This window comes from Labrus bergylta, chromosome 22 (assembly GCF_963930695.1).
Source record: "Labrus bergylta chromosome 22, fLabBer1.1, whole genome shotgun sequence".
Lineage (NCBI taxonomy): Eukaryota > Metazoa > Chordata > Actinopteri > Labriformes > Labridae > Labrus > Labrus bergylta.
In genome coordinates this window covers 1,595,269-1,612,451 of record NC_089216.1, presented here as the reverse complement: position 1 = coordinate 1,612,451, position 17,183 = coordinate 1,595,269, and the positions used below count along the sequence as shown (strand labels likewise).

Sequence of the window (17,183 nt, the reverse complement as noted above, 5' to 3'; positions counted from 1 at the left end):
CAAAAGCATCTCCAATATTGATCCTAGTTTGAGCACGTTTCTGCTCGTGGAGCTTATTAGAAACATGCAGAGGCTTTTTAGGTCGGGTACAATCACTTCTATCTGAACCACTTCTCTTGACCTCAGATAGTAAGATACCTTTATCATCTCACTGATATTTATTACACCTTTAAACATGTTTGAAATAACAGAAGCTGCAGTGTTTCAGGTTTCATCCGTTTATTATCACTTGTTGTAAATGCATGAATGTTTAAAATATGCTGCGTAATGTTCCACAATGTTGCTGGCGTGTGAACGCAGCCCTGTAATGTTCGGGCTCGACACAGAATGCGATGAACTTTTATTTCAAAACGTTTCACGACACGTCTGCTGGCTATTGAACGCAGCCCTGTACACAGGCTGATGGGTGTTTTGTTTATTTACTCTCTCTCTTTATGATGTTAACATGTTTGTGGGTTTGAACGCAGCCCACTTGTTCTCGTGGTAAATGTCAAGGGCTGCGCTCAGGACTGTGATGAGGGCTCCTGAAAGCCTCGCAGGACGCCACCGTCACGGTCCGTCTCACAGGAAGCGGGTTTTTTTTAGTCGTCCAGGAAGAAATAGTTGCCGCTCTTCTTCTGTTCCGTGTCCTGAGAGGAAACAAAACACGACAATCAATAATTTAATTTAAACAAAACTTTATTGAACACGTGTGATTGGCTGTTGCTGCTCCAAAGAGACTTTCCAATTTCTAAATGGACAGTGGAATCCTGATCTGCCCGCCTGAAGAACTACAGCCTCTGTACACGGGGCACACACACCAACCACAAGGCCACCACCCCACGTCAAACTCAAGCCCTCGGTTTGAGATCGTAAACAAGGTGGTTACTTCCTGTCGGTCGACGTTCTTACTACAAACTAACCACATCAGAGACCCCTCCTTCTAAAGCGCTCTCTGTGCGGTCGTTTGGTCCACATCAGGGTTTGATTGACAGCTTTCACATGAACGCAAACAGACTCGTTTGTTTAAACAGATAAGATGTGAAAACGCCGTCAAGTTATCACATCAGCTGCAGAATCCCTCCGTTACTTCTGTTTAGTGTGTCAGGGCTCCACATAACTGGCCCGGATGAATGATTGACAGAGTCCGGGCGAGCCGTAACACGTTCCTGTCATGCCGGTGTTTTGTCAGTAATTAGGCAGCCGACATCTTCACTGCTGTCACTCCCACAAGCGCGCTCGCTAGTCTCGAATTGTAGGCTACACTCGCACACAGATTTCAGAGCAGGTTTTCTCTGATGAAACACGTTCGGTAAAACGGTTTTAAAATCATCAGATCTCGACAGAAGCCGAGTTTAAATCAGAATTCAAAGAAAACAAATCACAGGAAGAGTGGAGAGTGACAGCAGGATGAAAAGAGAGAAAAGTTTGATCCACAGTGACAGACAGCTGGAGGAGCTGGAACACGTTAAAGTTAAAGACTAGATCCTGCTAAAGATAAAAGTTATTCACAAAACGTGTTAGTCCTTCAGAGAGCTCCTAAAGTAAAGATGTAAGGATGAAGAGTTTCTCACAGTGAAGAAGGAGAGATTCCAGATCTATCACAGCCTCATATTAATATCACATTAAGACTCTTACAGCATGGTGAGTAAACATGAGCACATAATGTTTATCATTAGAGCTCAATTCATTTAATAAAAGTTGTAATTCATCAGAATGGTTCAAGAATAAATTGGTGACTGTTATTCTTCAAATCAAAAGTAACGTTCCTGAGCCAGCGGCAAATTTAACTTAATGTCAACCCCTGCTGTGTGTGTGTGTGTGTGTGTGTGTGTGTGTGTGTTTAATGTGTGTGTGTGTGTGTGTTTAATGTGTGTGTGTGTGTGTGTGTTTAATGTATTTAATATGTGTGTGTGTAATGTGTGTGTGTGTTTAATGTATTTAATATGTGTGTGTGTAATGTGTGTGTGTGTTTAATGTATTTAATATGTGTGTGTGTGTTTAATGTATTTAATATGTGTGTGTGTAATGTGTGTGTGTGTTTAATGTATTTAATATGTGTGTGTGTGTGTGTTTAATGTGTGTGTGTGTGTATAATGTGTGTGTGTAATGTGTGTGTGTGTTCACCTTGATGGAGTTGAGTTTGTTGATCCTCGGTCTGAAGTTGTTCGGGTCTCTCCTGAACGTGATCTCGAGCAGCGACAGGAAGCGGTTCATTCCGGCGAGCAGACTCTGAGGACTGAAGAAGACGAGACGTTAATCATCGAGCTCCTTTTCTCTCTTCAACGTTTAAAGAAATGTTCCCGTGTCTCACGTGTTGGCCGCGGTACACTTGGAGGGAACGCCGTCGAACACGATGACTCTGTCTGCGAGGTACGTCGCCATGATGAAGTCGTGCTCCACCACAAACGCCGTCTTCTTAGCGTGGAGGATGTACCTGAAAACACACGACAGAGTTCAAAGGAAACCTTTTTAATAGAAGAAATACTAAGAAACGGGCGAGTGGCGCCTCTCTCTCTCTCTGACCTCTTGATGACCCTCGCCGCCATCAGTCTCTGCTCCGAGTCGAGGTACGCCGACGGCTCGTCGATCAGATAAACGTCAGCCGGTTTCCCCAAACACAGAGTGAGAGCGACTCTCTGCAGCTCGCCACCGGAGAGGTTCTGCACCTGAGGGGGGGAGGGGGCGGAGTCAGCGTGTGTGTGTGTGTGCTTTTGTGGGATGTGTGTAAACATGTGTCTGTGCTTGTGTTGCACTTATTGTGTGTGTGTGTCTTCTTGTCTGTGTCTTGTCTGTGTGTGTCTTCTTGTCTGTGTGTGTGTCTTCTTGTCTGTGTGTGTCTTCTTGTCTGTGTGTGTCTTCTTGTCTGTGTGTGTCTTGTCTGTGTGTGTCTTGTCTGTCTTGTCTGTGTGTCTTCTTGTCTGTGTGTGTCTTGTCTGTGTGTGTCTTGTCTGTCTTGTCTGTGTGTCTTCTTGTCTGTGTGTGTCTTGTCTGTGTGTGTCTTGTCTGTCTTGTCTGTGTGTCTTCTTGTCTGTGTGTGTCTTCTTGTCTGTGTGTGTCTTCTTGTCTGTGTGTCTCTTGTCTGTGTGTGTCTTCTTGTCTGTGTGTGTCTTCTTGTCTGTGTGTGTCTTCTTGTCTGTGTGTGTCTTCTTGTCTGTGTGTGTGTCTTGTCTGTGTGTGTCTTGTCTGTGTGTGTCTTGTCTGTGTGTGTCTTGTCTGTGTGTGTCTTGTCTGTGTGTGTCTTGTCTGTGTGTGTCTCTTACGTCCTGGTCGATGATGCTCTCGATCTGCATCGGCTTCATGACGTCGGTGATGAACTGAGGGTGTGTGTAGGCGTCTCTGATCTTCTCATGCAGCAGAGCCCTCACACTGCCCTGTAAACAAGCGCACACACACACACACACACACACACACACACACACACACACACACACACACACACACACACACACACACACACACACACACACACACACACACACACACACACACACACACACACACACACACACACACACACACACACACACACACACACACACACACACACACACACACACACACACACACACACACACACACACACACACACACACACACACACACACACACACACACACACACACGTTACTCCTTCATATTTTTTCCGTCTCATAACTCAAACGATCGACGGGTTAAACGCTGAACCGACCTTGAACTTGGGGCTGATGGTCTGAGGTTTGTAGCTGACGCACAGGAGAGGAACCTCACCTGAAACACAACACAGGTAAGAGTGTGTGAGTGTGTGTGTGAGTGAGAGTGTGTGTGTGTGACTGTGTGTGTGTGTGTCTGTGAGACAGTGTGTGTGTGTGAGTGTGTGTGAGTGTGTGACAGTGTGTGTGTGTGTGTGAGACAGTGTGTGTGTGAGTGTGTGTGTGTGTGTGTGAGTGTGTGACAGTGTGTGTGTGTGTGTGTGAGACAGTGTGTGTGTGAGTGTGTGTGTGTGTGTGTGTGAGTGTGTGACAGTGTGTGTGTGTGTGTGTGACTCACCTCCATCGTCTGATTTAAGCGCTCCAGCCAACATCCTGATGAAGGTCGTCTTCCCCGTTCCTGCAGACACAAAAACATCAGAGTGTTAGAACGCGCTCGTTTGGCCCCCTGGTGGTTAAAACAGGAACTGCGGTCTGATTGAAAAAACGCACCGTTCTCTCCGAGCATCACCATGATCTCAGAGTCTGAGAACTCTCCTTCTTTGATGTCCAGCGTGAACTCGCCCAGCGTCTTCCCCATGTTCGGATACTAAACAACAACAACAACAAACAGGAAGTCAATCATCCAGCCTTCAAAATAAAACAAACGCTGCGTAATGAGTACTAAAAAATCTAAAAATGATCTTGAATGAATAAGATTTTTTCCTGTCTTTGGTGCAACACATCAAAACAGAAGTGAAGACATCGAGGACCGACCTGGTAGTGCCTGAGCCGCTTCACCTCCTCCTCGTTGGCGGTCTCGGCGACCTTGAAGACCAACGAGGTCTCCCGAAACCTGAGATTCTCCGTGGGAACGTAACCGTCCAGGAAGATGTTGATACCTGAAGAAAATGAACAAGAGCTTGTTTTTTACTTCCACCGAGACATGACGACATCCCAGAATAGTCCCGTGTCACATCGCTATGACGACCAGTTCAGAGTGTGGCGTTACCCTCTCTGACGCTGAAGGGCATGGTGACCACTCCGTAGGCGCTCGGGACGCCGTACAGACAGCAGATGAAGTCGGACAGGTAGTCCAGCACGCTCAGGTCGTGTTCCACCACAATAATGTACCTGACAAAGACAGGATTTTCAAAATAAAACACCCTTTTATATCTCCGGCACTGTGTATTTTATTTTGAAATGCTGTGTTTTATTGATTTGTTTTTGTTTACCTGTCCGGTGTGATGAGCGAGCGGATGGTGATGGCGGCCTTCAGCCTCTGTTTCACATCCAGGTAACTGGACGGCTCGTCGAACATGAAGCTGCGGCAGAGAAACGGCGTCTGTGAGTGTGACGGTTCAGAAGGAGGTCAAAGGTCAGATCATATAAACCGTGAGGTTGTCTTACATGTCGGCTCTCTGGATGCAGACGACGGCGCAGGCGAACCGCTGCAGCTCTCCTCCGGACAGATCCTCCACGTTCCTCTCCCGCAGGTGACTCAGATCTGCCCGACGACAACAACAGACAAAACAACCAATCAGAACACAGCCATGGAAAACAATTAAACAATTTTAAACTTGATGAGTCATTGATAATTTGTCGGGTTCACGGACCCGCTCTGCTCGCTCTACCACCCGAATGTAAACAATCAAATTCATCTCGTAGGATGAGCCGGGTGGGGTTAAAATGGAGGTGCGCAGGGTTAGTGTGCAGGTCCCATGTACGGAGGCTTTGCTCCTCCAAGCGGGCGGCCCAGGTTTGAATCTCTCTCTCTCTCTCTCTCTCTCTCTCTCTGATTTCCAGCTCTATCCACCGTCCTGTCTCTCCATTAAAGGCCCAAAAAGCCCAAAAATTAATCTTAAAAATAAATAAATGTTTTTTTTTTAAATGCCCAAAAACAAATCTTTAAATAAAAAAAAAAAAAAAGATAAAATAAAAAATGGCAGTGTGTGTGTGTGTGTGTGTGTGATTAGTGTGTGTGTGTGTGTGTGTGTGTGTGTGTGTGTGTGTGTGTGTGTGTGTGTGTGTGTGTGTGTGTGCTTACCGAGCTGCCTGCAGACGAGGTCCTGTGTGTCTGTGTCGTCCTTCCTGCCCAGGATGGCCCCTACCGACCCCTGCAGGCGGACATGAGGAGTTACACTCCATCGCTTTTTAAAACAACGTCAACAGAAAGCGTCTGAACTGTTTGTTTACTCTTTTGTTTACCTTGACGGTCTTGGGGATCTGGTCGACGTACTGCGGTTTGACGATGGCCCGCAGGTCGTCCTCCAGGATTTTGGTGAAATAATTCTGCAGCTCAGAACCTCTGAAGTAGGTCAAGATCTCCTGCCAGTCTGGAGGATTCTGGGAACAAACAGTACAAGAGTTTTTAAATCGGAGTAAAGAGGGAGGAGTCGACCCCGATGGTTACCTCCCGTTTCAGATCGTTACGGTTCACATTTAACGCCGTGTTCACCGCCAAAAGTCGGGAATGCCACCAAAATAACCGATCTGTACCGTCCCACTTTTTTTACCACCCTTCTGTTCTGCCAAGCGTACTGGGCCTGCTCTAAAGGGCGGAGCTAAACTCACTGAAGACCGTTGATTGGTCATTAGAATCATCACTTCCTGTGCAACAGCGTGAATTAAAGGACAAAAACAAAACGCACCGTGGTTAAATATCCCGTGGATATCGAGACAATGTTTTTGTGAATGTCAGCGTGTAACACCTCGAGGTCGTCTATGACGCCGTGCTGACGACCTCGGCGGTGCAGACCGGTCTCAGAATCATTGATTTTTTTTGTTTAATTTATTGGCAGGCTACACTTTGTTGCGCTGCTATGATGATGTCACGCTATTACGTAGCCGACGTGGTTGTGGTCGTCCGGCTTACACCGGGGTGATTTCCACTGAGCACGCTGCGTTCAGACGGCGTTCAGACGGCGTTCAGACGGCGTGCATCCTGTCTGGGTGTGTTTCTGGAGCGTGAGCAGCGTCTAAAAAGTTTTGATAATGTGCCTGTTGATTCTGTCAGCACAGCGAGCGTCCAGATGTTCATCAGGAGAGCAGCTGTGAGCGACCACACCCACGTTTATCTCGTCAGTGCAGCGCCGGCCACGAGCAGACGATCACGCTCGACCGCCGTGTTTCAGTGTGACCAGGTTTAGAAAACACTCACATCGAACTTTCCAAGGTTGGGTTTCTGTTTTCCAGCCAGGATCTTCAGAGCTGTGGACTTGCCGATACCGTTGGTCCCGACCAAACCCAGAACCTCGCCGGGCCGAGGGATAGGCAGCCTGCGCACACACACACACACACACACACACACACACACACACACACACAAAGTTTGTAGAAATATAAGATAACGAACTCATGAACGTAATTCTTCATCGATCCAAGAACGTCCTCTAGTTATTGAGAAGTGTCTGACAACATCAAAGAAAAGATCGACCTCTGTGACATCACTGTGGTCATTTAGGACCCCCTAAATGAAATCCTTCGTATTTATGTTAAATAATAAAAACAGGAAAAATTCTTCATTGCTCTTAAAGAGTTCAGCGTGAACGATTTTATCAGAAACATAAACTCAGACTTCACACCAGAGGATCAAACATACACCAGACAATTTCACAATAAAGGCTAAAATGTGTCATTTCAAGTCATTTGCAGTTTGTATTTGTTTTTGGAAAGCATCTCACGACCCCCCTCCCAGTACGTCACGACCCCCCTCCCAGTACGTCACGACCCCCCTCCCAGTATGTCACGACCCCCCTCCCAGTACGTCACGACCCCCCTCCCAGTATGTCACGACCCCCCTCCCAGTATGTCACAACCCCCCTCCCAGTACGTCACGACCCCCCTCCCAGTACGTCACAACCCCCCTCCCAGTACGTCACGACCCCCCTCCCAGTACGTCACGACCCCCCTCACAGTACGTCACAACCCCCCTCCCAGTATGTCACGACCCCCCTCCCAGTACGTCACGACCCCCCTCACAGTACGTCACGACCCCCCTCACAGTACGTCACGACCCCCCTCACAGTACGTCACGACCCCCCTCCCAGTACGTCACGACCCCCCTCCCAGTACGTCACGACCCCCCTCCCAGTACGTCACGACCCCCCTCCCAGTACGTCACGACCCCCCTCCCAGTACGTCACGACCCCCCTCCCAGTACGTCACGACCCCCCTCCCAGTACGTCACGACCCCCCTCCCAGTACGTCACGACCCCCCTCCCAGTACCTCACGACCCCCCTCCCAGTACGTCACGACCCCCCTCCCAGTACGTCACGACCCCCCTCCCAGTACGTCACGACCCCCCTCCCAGTACGTCACGACCCCCCTCCCAGTACCTCACGACCCCCCTCCCAGTATGTCACGACCCCCCTCACAGTATGTCACGACCCCCCTCACAGTATGTCACGACCCCCCTCCCAGTACGTCACGACCCCCCTCACAGTACGTCACGACCCCCCTCACAGTATGTCACGACCCCCCTCCCAGTATGTCACAACCCCCCTCACAGTACGTCACGACCCCCCTCCCAGTATGTCACAACCCCCCTCACAGTACGTCACGACCCCCCTCACAGTACGTCACGACCCCCCTCACAGTATGTCACGACCCCCCTCCCAGTACGTCACGACCCCCCTCACAGTACGTCACGACCCCCCTCACAGTATGTCACGACCCCCCTCCCAGTATGTCACAACCCCCCTCACAGTACGTCACGACCCCCCTCCCAGTACGTCACGACCCCCCTCACAGTATCTCACGACCCCCCTCACAGTACGTCACGACCCCCCTCCCAGTACGTCACGACCCCCCTCACAGTATGTCACGACCCCCCTCACAGTATGTCACGACCCCCCTCACAGTATGTCACGACCCCCCTCCCAGTATGTCACAACCCCCCTCACAGTACGTCACGACCCCCCTCCCAGTATCTCACAACCCCCCTCACAGAGATAACCTCAAAGCATTAAGACTACAAATAATGTTGCACTGTTTCCCCAGAGTGTCGACATACGGAGTGTTTATGTGACTTGAACTCTTTTCCGTCCTCATGACATCATCACAAAGTGTTCTCACTCTCTGGAGGTCATTCTCAACGATCTTCATGAATAATAAAAAAGAGTCTCAGCATCGTACCGGTGCAGTTTGAAGGAGTTGGCGCAGTATCTGTGTGTGGTCTCCTTCTCCAGGTTGCTGGGCAGGTTGACGATCGACAACGCGCCGAACGGACATTTCTACAAAAACAAAAAAAACAATCGTCAGAGGACATCGAGGTGTCGACCAGAGAAACACGTCGTCCTGTAGAAACGTTTCTCCTTCATCATCATGTGGTGAGTCTTTAATCTGTGGTCAGGTTTACCTTGATGCAGATGCCGCAGCCTATACACAGAGACTCTGAGATCCACACGATCTTACTCTGAGGAGTCACCTCGATACACAGCTTACCTGCAAACACACACGTTCAGTTTCTCTTTCTAATAAAAAGGTTTCCGTCTGATCATTCTTCTTCTGTGTTCTCGTCCACTCACCCATGCGCACCACCGGGCAGCTCTTCTTGCACTCCTGACGACATTTCTTAGGTTTGCATTTGTCGTGGTTGACGATGGCGATCCTGGTGTTTTTATCCGCCATGGTGGAGAGCTGGAATGACGGACGCTAGCACCTGTGGAGCTGAAGAAACAAAGAGGTGAGCGAGGCGTGGGGGGGACGGGGGGGGGGGGGGGGGGCGGGACAATCAGGAGTGAAACTTTGACATCTCGTCGTCTCTGCTGAACCATCTCGTTCATCATTAACATAAAACAGAAAGTCTTTCACTTAAACAGCGAGCAGTAACACATCGTCTATTTAACGATATCACAAGAACCAAAGTGTCTCGATACCGTTGTGGCCCTGAGACAGTTTGAAAAAAGGTAACCATCATCCTTTGCACTCGGCTCACTGCTTTAGATGTAGTAAAGTAAAAACTGGGACATCGGCGTAATCAGCGAAAGAAAACAAAGGCGGTTTTGATTTCTCGTGTTTAAGTAGCTGACGCAGCATCCAAACCGCCGTACGGTTACACTCGGCCTCTTCAAAGTCAGGAGGCAGGTCGGCTGTGGATATGCAACCAAGGTCAGGTTTTGAAGACTAACGGGCATTTGATTTGGAAGGTTACAGAAAGTTAGTAAACACTTGGAGCCAAAGTTTTATCATATCATATATGGGCGGCAGTAGCTCAGTCTGCAGAGTCCCTCTGCACCTTTAAGAAAAAGCTAAAGAGCCAGCTCTTTCATGAATACCTACTAACTTAATGATGATGGTCTCCATATTATTGATGATGATGATGGTAATGACGATGGTTTTTGTTTGATAACGACGACTTATAAGATGGTTTCTATACTGATTAGAGCTCTCAAGAACTGCCCTCAATGTTGTGCTTTGCCTCTGGTCACTTCCTGTCAGCACCTGTGTGTCCAATCAGACTCAAAGCTGATCGTTTGCTCTTACTGACATTGTTCCCTTTTTTCTAGATCCTTGCTTGTGTTGTTCTTACTCTCTGATGTACGTCGCTTTGGAGAAAAGCGTCTGCTAAGTGAATTGTAGAATCATGATGTCACTTCTCTTCTCTTTTGTGTTTTCTGATTGTAAAACAAGTTTCATGTTTTCTGGATTGAAATGTTCATCCTGCTTTAAAGGGTTTCCACTGCAGGCCTCAGGAGGATGAACTGAAGCTGTAAACCAGTCCAGTAAGCGCTTTGCAGTCCTTTGTAGTGAGACAGAGTCACACCAGACTCCATTTAAAACTCTGCCCTTTTATTGTCGCACCAAAGCTGAACCTTTAAACCTGATACGACGAGATTAAAAAGCTTTTTTATCCTCATTGTTTGTGTTGGCTTTTACACCTGAAATACAGCTACAACATCGGCTGAAACATCAAGATTAAACATGAAGATTCATCTGTAATTCTCTGGATTTTATCCTCACGTAGCTGCGCAACGTGACGGGCGGTGTCGAGCACTAAAGTTGGATTTGTCCTCAGATAACCTCCAGATCCGTGACTCATTGTTACGCCGAATTAACCCGACAATCATAAACACTCACAACACATCTCATCCTGGGACCTTCAGTGCTGATTTTTATGTTTTAAAGCGAAAAAAACTTTTAATTACGGAATTTCTAAACGGAATCCGGAGCTGCGTCTTTTGGCTAAGTGAGAAAACGTCATGTTTCCGGCCTGTACCAGCAGCTGTGTTTCAACCTGAGCCGTGAAACGATCAACCAGCTCCACATGTGTCCTCACATTGTTGATATAAAACGCTCACCTGAAGCTGAAGCCCACCTGTGACGCTCTCGAGGCTACCTGCAGTTAGCTACCAGTTAGCTTAGCAGCGGAGGCCACGCACTTTGACAGCTGCTCGGTGACTCGTTTTTAAAGCGACACAAACCGGCAGAAAAAGAACAAAATAAGAAGCGTTACGATCGACACTCACCCCTAGTCGGCTCCTTAAACTCGCCTCGACTGAAAACAACCAAGAAACGACGTTTACACACAAATATTTCAGGGTGAAACTTCTTTTTTTCTCCCCCCAGCAACGTGTTCCTCTCCTGGACGCCGGCTGGAAAGATGGCGGGAGGGACGCAAGCGACGTGCGACGGGTTTTCATGACGTCACTAAAGATGCGACTCAGTAACAGTGGAGAAGAGGGAGTTTCAAAACAAAGCAGATATAAACTACAAACAGCTTCTATCAACATTAAGGCAACTTAAATCGACATCTGCAGTAAGTTTTAACCATTTAAACCTTTAAGTGAAGTTACAGATGTTTTCAGGAGCTCTGCAGGGGGTAAATATATAAATGTTAGCTTTTAGCAGCTAACTCCGTTTACCGTGTTTCTCATTTTATTTCGTTTAATGACGTTAAATCTGTTTAAATACACGATTTAAGACTAATTGTGGGAACCTAATATTCAATTTTTTACTCATTTTAAATGATGAATTGCTCCTTTAATCCCTGAGTTTCCCTTTTTTAACACATCAGTCTGAAACCTCAGAAATATGAACCACAACTTTAACACATAATTCAACTTTTATCCAAACACCTTGAAGCTGCTGGTGTCATTTATGAGCCGATTATCCCCCTAAAGGATTTACATTCACATGAGACATTAGTTTAGATTCTACCATTTAATTACAGCTTTTTATATCCTATTAAAGTTTAAAATGTTATAAACTTAAAGGCAGTTTGGTGAGAAGATAGTTTATATCAACATGTGTCATTTATAAGCCGAATATCTTTAATGATGACATTTATCAACACGAGAGATTCAGATCATATTATTCATTTATATCTTAATGGAAGGAATTTAAATTTAAATGTGTAGAAAAGAAAAGGAGGTTTGGTTTGATGTTTCTCTCTTCTGATCACCTAACTTTGTGTTTTCTGTTTCTTAAGGATGGCTACACCAAGCAAGACCCCGCCGGGCGCCGACCCGAAGCAGCTGGAGCGGACAGGGACCGTTAGAGAGATCGGCTCCCAGGCTGTGTGGTCGCTCTCCTCCTGTAAACCAGGTCAGACCCCCCGAAAAATAATGAAAATCAAAACGTCTGTTGAGTTTGTACAGAGTCCCGTCTGATGACCTCTGTGTGTCTCGACCCGGGTCCAGGTTTCGGAGTGGATCAGCTGAGAGACGACAACCTGGAGACGTACTGGCAGTCAGACGGATCTCAGCCTCATTTAGTCAACATTCAGTTCAGGTGTTCATCAATATGTGTAGTTCATGCTTTCATTTCTTATTAACATGCTCCTGCTGACGTCCTGTTTCCTGTTTCTTGTTTCCTGTTTCCTGTTCCGCTCATTAATCATCTGTTTCTGTTTTTCTTCAGGAGGAGAACCACAGTGAAGATGTTGTGTATTTATGCTGATTACAAGTCAGACGAGAGCTACACGCCGAGTAAGATCTCCGTCAGAGTGGGCAACAACTTCCACAACTTACAGGAGATCCGGGTAACTCATCATCAGTAACTCATCGTCAGTAACTCATCGTCAGTAACTCATCGTCATCAGTAACTCATCGTCAGTAACTCATCGTCAGTAACTCATCGTCAGTAACTCATCGTCAGTAACTCATCATCATCAGTAACTCATCATCAGTAACTCATCATCATCAGTAACTCATCATCGTCAGTAACTCATCGTCAGTAACTCATCATCATCAGTAACTCATCATCATCAGTAACTCATCATCATCAGTAACTCGTCGTCAGTAACTCATCGTCAGTAACTCATCATCAGTAACTCATCGTCAGTAACTCATCGTCAGTAACTCATCGTCATCAGTAACTCATCGTCAGTAACTCATCATCAGTAACTCATCGTCAGTAACTCATCGTCAGTAACTCATCGTCATCAGTAACTCATCATCAGTAACTCATCATCAGTAACTCATCATCAGTAACTCATCGTCAGTAACTCATCGTCATCAGTAACTCATCGTCAGTAACTCATCATCAGTAACTCATCGTCATCAGTAACTCATCGTCAGTAACTCATCATCAGTAACTCATCGTCAGTAACTCATCATCAGTAACTCATCGTCAGTAACTCATCATCAGTAACTCATCGTCAGTAACTCATCATCAGTAACTCATCGTCATCAGTAACTCATCGTCAGTAACTCATCGTCAGTAACTCATCGTCAGTAACTCATCGTCATCAGTAACTCATCGTCAGTAACTCATCGTCAGTAACTCATCGTCATCAGTAACTCATCATCAGTAACTCGTCAGTAACTCATCGTCAGTAACTCATCGTCATCAGTAACTCATCGTCAGTAACTCATCATCAGTAACTCATCGTCAGTAACTCGTCATCAGTAACTCGTCGTCAGTAACTCATCGTCAGTAACTCATCGTCAGTAACTCATCGTCAGTAACTCATCATCAGTAACTCATCGTCATCAGTAACTCATCGTCAGTAACTCATCATCAGTAACTCATCGTCAGTAACTCATCATCAGTAACTCATCATTATCAGTAACTCATCGTCATCAGTAACTCATCGCCAGTAACTCATCATCAGTAACTCATCATTATCAGTAACTCATCAGTAACTCATCGTCAGTAACTCATCATCATCAGTAACTCATCATCAGTAACACATCATCATCAGTAACTCATCGTCAGTAACTCATCATCATCAGTAACTCATCATCAGTAACTCATCATCAGTAACTCATCGTCAGTAACTCATCATCATCAGTAACTCATCGTCAGTAACTCATCATCATCAGTAACTCATCGTCAGTAACTCGTCGTCAGTAACTCGTCGTCAGTAACTCATCATCATCAGTAACTCATCGTCAGTAACTCGTCGTCAGTAACTCGTCGTCAGTAACTCGTTGTCAGTAACTCGTCGTCAGTAACTCGTCGTCAGTAACTCGTCGTCAGTAACTCATCATCAGTAACTCATCATCATCAGTAACTCATCATCAGTAACTCATCGTCAGTAACTCGTCGTCAGTAACTCGTTGTCAGTAACTCGTCGTCAGTAACTCGTCGTCAGTAACTCCTCATCAGTAACTCGTCGTCAGTAACTCGTCGTCAGTAACTCGTCATCATCAGTAACTCATCGTCAGTAACTCGTCGTCAGTAACTCGTTGTCAGTAACTCGTTGTCAGTAACTCGTCGTCAGTAACTCGTCGTCAGTAACTCATCATCAGTAACTCGTCGTCAGTAACTCGTCGTCAGTAACTCGTCATCATCAGTAACTCGTCGTCAGTAACTCGTCGTCAGTAACTCGTTGTCAGTAACTCGTCGTCAGTAACTCGTCGTCAGTAACTCGTCGTCAGTAACTCATCATCAGTAACTCATCATCATCAGTAACTCATCATCAGTAACTCATCGTCAGTAACTCGTCGTCAGTAACTCGTTGTCAGTAACTCGTCGTCAGTAACTCGTCGTCAGTAACTCATCATCAGTAACTCGTCGTCAGTAACTCGTCGTCAGTAACTCATCATCATCAGTAACTCGTCGTCAGTAACTCGTCGTCAGTAACTCGTCGTCAGTAACTCGTTGTCAGTAACTCGTCGTCAGTAACTCGTCGTCAGTAACTCGTCGTCAGTAACTCGTCGTCAGTAACTCATCATCAGTAACTCATCATCATCAGTAACTCATCATCAGTAACTCATCGTCAGTAACTCATCATCAGTAACTCATCATCATCAGTAACTCATCATCAGTAACTCATCATCATCAGTAACTCATCATCAGTAACTCGTCATCAGTAACTCGTCGTCAGTAACTCGTCGTCAGTAACTCATCATCATCAGTAACTCATCGTCAGTAACTCGTCGTCAGTAACTCGTCGTCAGTAACTCGTTGTCAGTAACTCGTCGTCAGTAACTCGTTGTCAGTAACTCGTCGTCAGTAACTCGTCGTCAGTAACTCGTCGTCAGTAACTCATCATCAGTAACTCATCGTCAGTAACTCATCGTCAGTAACTCGTCGTCAGTAACTCGTCGTCAGTAACTTGTCGTCAGTAACTCGTCGTCAGTAACTCGTCGTCAGTAACTCATCATCAGTAACTCATCATCAGTAACTCATCGTCAGTAACTCATCGTCAGTAACTCGTCGTCAGTAACTCATCATCACCATGTTACATCAGACTGACGATAATCACAGAGTTTTAAAATGACTGAAACCCTCCTCCTCTTCCTCCTTCTCCTCCTCTTCTTCTTCCTCTTCCTCTTCCTCCTCTTCTTCCTCTTCCTGCTCGTCCTCCTCCTCTTCCTCCTCCTCCTCTTCGTCGTCCTCCTCCTCCTCTCCCTCCTCCTCTTCCTCTTCCTCTTCTTCCTCTTCCTGCTCATCCTCCTCCTCTTCGCCCTCCTCCTCTTCCTCCTCCTCCTCTTCGTCGTCGGCCTCCTCCTCCTCCTCCTCTTCCTCCTCCTCTTCCTCTTGCTCCTCGTCCTCCTCCTCTTCCTCTTCCTCCTCTTCCTCTTCCTCCTCTTCCTCCTCTTCCTCTCTGCAGCAGCTGGAGATGGTGGAGCCGAGTGGATGGATTCACATCTCTCTGTTGAATCAGGTTTGAAACTTTATTTCTCTTTAGAAATGTTCTTAAAGAGTCGACACGATATCAGATTTTTGAATTCAGATGAGGACTTCCGTGGTGATTCAGTCAGATGAAGAAGTCACAGAAATCTCATCCTGACTGATTTTATTTAACCAGGTAGTGAATTTGATTTACAGTTTTTTTTAACCCTCATGCATCATTATGGACATTTTTGTTCATTTGGTCAAATGTTTCCTCTTCATCTGGTCATCATTTTGTCTCTGTTCATTTTGGAATGCACATTTTATTTTTTTAATAGATCAATCAGATGCCAGAATCATGTAATCAAACTGGCATTTAAAGGGTTAAATTCCTGATAATTATTCAATGTTTGGTAGTGTTGAGCAGGGCTGAAGTTGTTTAAGAGATTTATGCAAAAAAAGTAGAAAAAAATATCAATCTGTTCTATTTTTATATCAGTTTTTTGGAAGTGGACATTTTTGTCCTGAGTGACTTCAGAGGGTCTTAAATGAATCAGATGCCTGAGGGTTAATTGTTGTATTTTGTGGCAGAAAGTCGTGAATAAATCTGTAAAAAAAATGACCGCAGTGTGTATTTGTGTGTGTTCTCAGCGCACAAACGAGCCGATCAGCACCTTCATGATCCAGATCGCCGTGCTCGCCAACCACCAGAACGGCCGCGACACACACATGCGTCAGATCAAAGTCTACACGCCCGTGGAGGAGAGCTCCATCGGGAAGTTCCCACGATGCACCACAGTCGACTTCATGATGTACCGCACCATCAGGTGATCTGGAATGACACGAGAGAGAGAGAGAGAGAGAGAGAGAGAGACCACCTGAGCTTTGGAATATATAAAAAAAGAAAAAGAGACTGATCTGACAGGATGCAGATTCATGATGACAGGACGGATCAGTGTGACGCTGCTCATCATTAAAGTTTATTAAATGTGATGTTTTTTTTAAATAAAATGTTGAATTTTTAAAATAAAGCTGCTGATCTTTACTCCAAACACATTTAAAGATATGAAATACATGCTGTAAAAACCAAACAAACTGACCCTCCTCTAAAGACCTGATCTGCTGGACAGTAATCCCTCTTTGATTACGCAAGTCACAGAAAGAAGTCAAAACACAAACTCAGTTTAAAGGTCCAATCAGTGAGCTGTGTAGAGAGTGAGATGATAAAGGTATCTTACTCTCTGATCATTAAGGAAACATGCTATGTTGAAGTGCTGGCTTCTCTGACTACAATGCAGCAGCCAGTATGTCCTCCTTCTAACTTTAGATTCTGCTCCTGAATGCTCTGGATTTGTTTGGACCAGAGAAGGTAGGCGCTTTTAAGACACGCCCCCACACGGCCGTTTTGGACGCCCCTCGGTTTGTCAGATATGAGAGCAGTTATCAGGTCAACAGGTGTTGCAGCGATGGAAGCGGTCAAGAGAAGTGGTTCAGATAGAAGTGATTGTACCCGACCTAAAAAGCCTCTG

At 46.1% G+C, this 17,183-nt stretch overlaps 2 protein-coding genes across 2 annotated transcripts; one reads left to right on the top strand and one right to left on the bottom strand.

Moving 5' to 3' along the window:
• Positions 1-202: 202 nt before the first annotated feature.
• abce1 (ATP-binding cassette, sub-family E (OABP), member 1) lies at positions 203-11,259 on the bottom strand. The gene is made up of 19 exons (XM_020657391.3): positions 11,118-11,259; positions 9,177-9,318; positions 9,008-9,093; positions 8,785-8,882; positions 6,808-6,925; positions 5,856-5,993; positions 5,695-5,764; positions 5,058-5,154; positions 4,883-4,972; positions 4,660-4,781; positions 4,425-4,549; positions 4,161-4,257; positions 4,009-4,068; positions 3,671-3,729; positions 3,243-3,353; positions 2,506-2,648; positions 2,294-2,416; positions 2,107-2,218; positions 203-629 (listed from the first exon to the last, which is right to left on the bottom strand). The coding sequence occupies exons 2-19, from the start codon at positions 9,277-9,279 to the stop codon at positions 582-584; spliced, it is 1,800 nt and encodes a 599-aa protein (XP_020513047.1). The 5' UTR covers positions 9,280-9,318; positions 11,118-11,259; the 3' UTR covers positions 203-581.
• Positions 11,255-16,685, top strand: anapc10 (anaphase promoting complex subunit 10). Its single transcript, XM_020657394.3, has 6 exons — positions 11,255-11,407; positions 12,080-12,195; positions 12,291-12,381; positions 12,511-12,631; positions 15,653-15,706; positions 16,306-16,685. The coding sequence occupies exons 2-6, from the start codon at positions 12,081-12,083 to the stop codon at positions 16,483-16,485; spliced, it is 561 nt and encodes a 186-aa protein (XP_020513050.1). The 5' UTR covers positions 11,255-11,407; position 12,080; the 3' UTR covers positions 16,486-16,685.
• Positions 16,686-17,183: the final 498 nt, after the last annotated feature.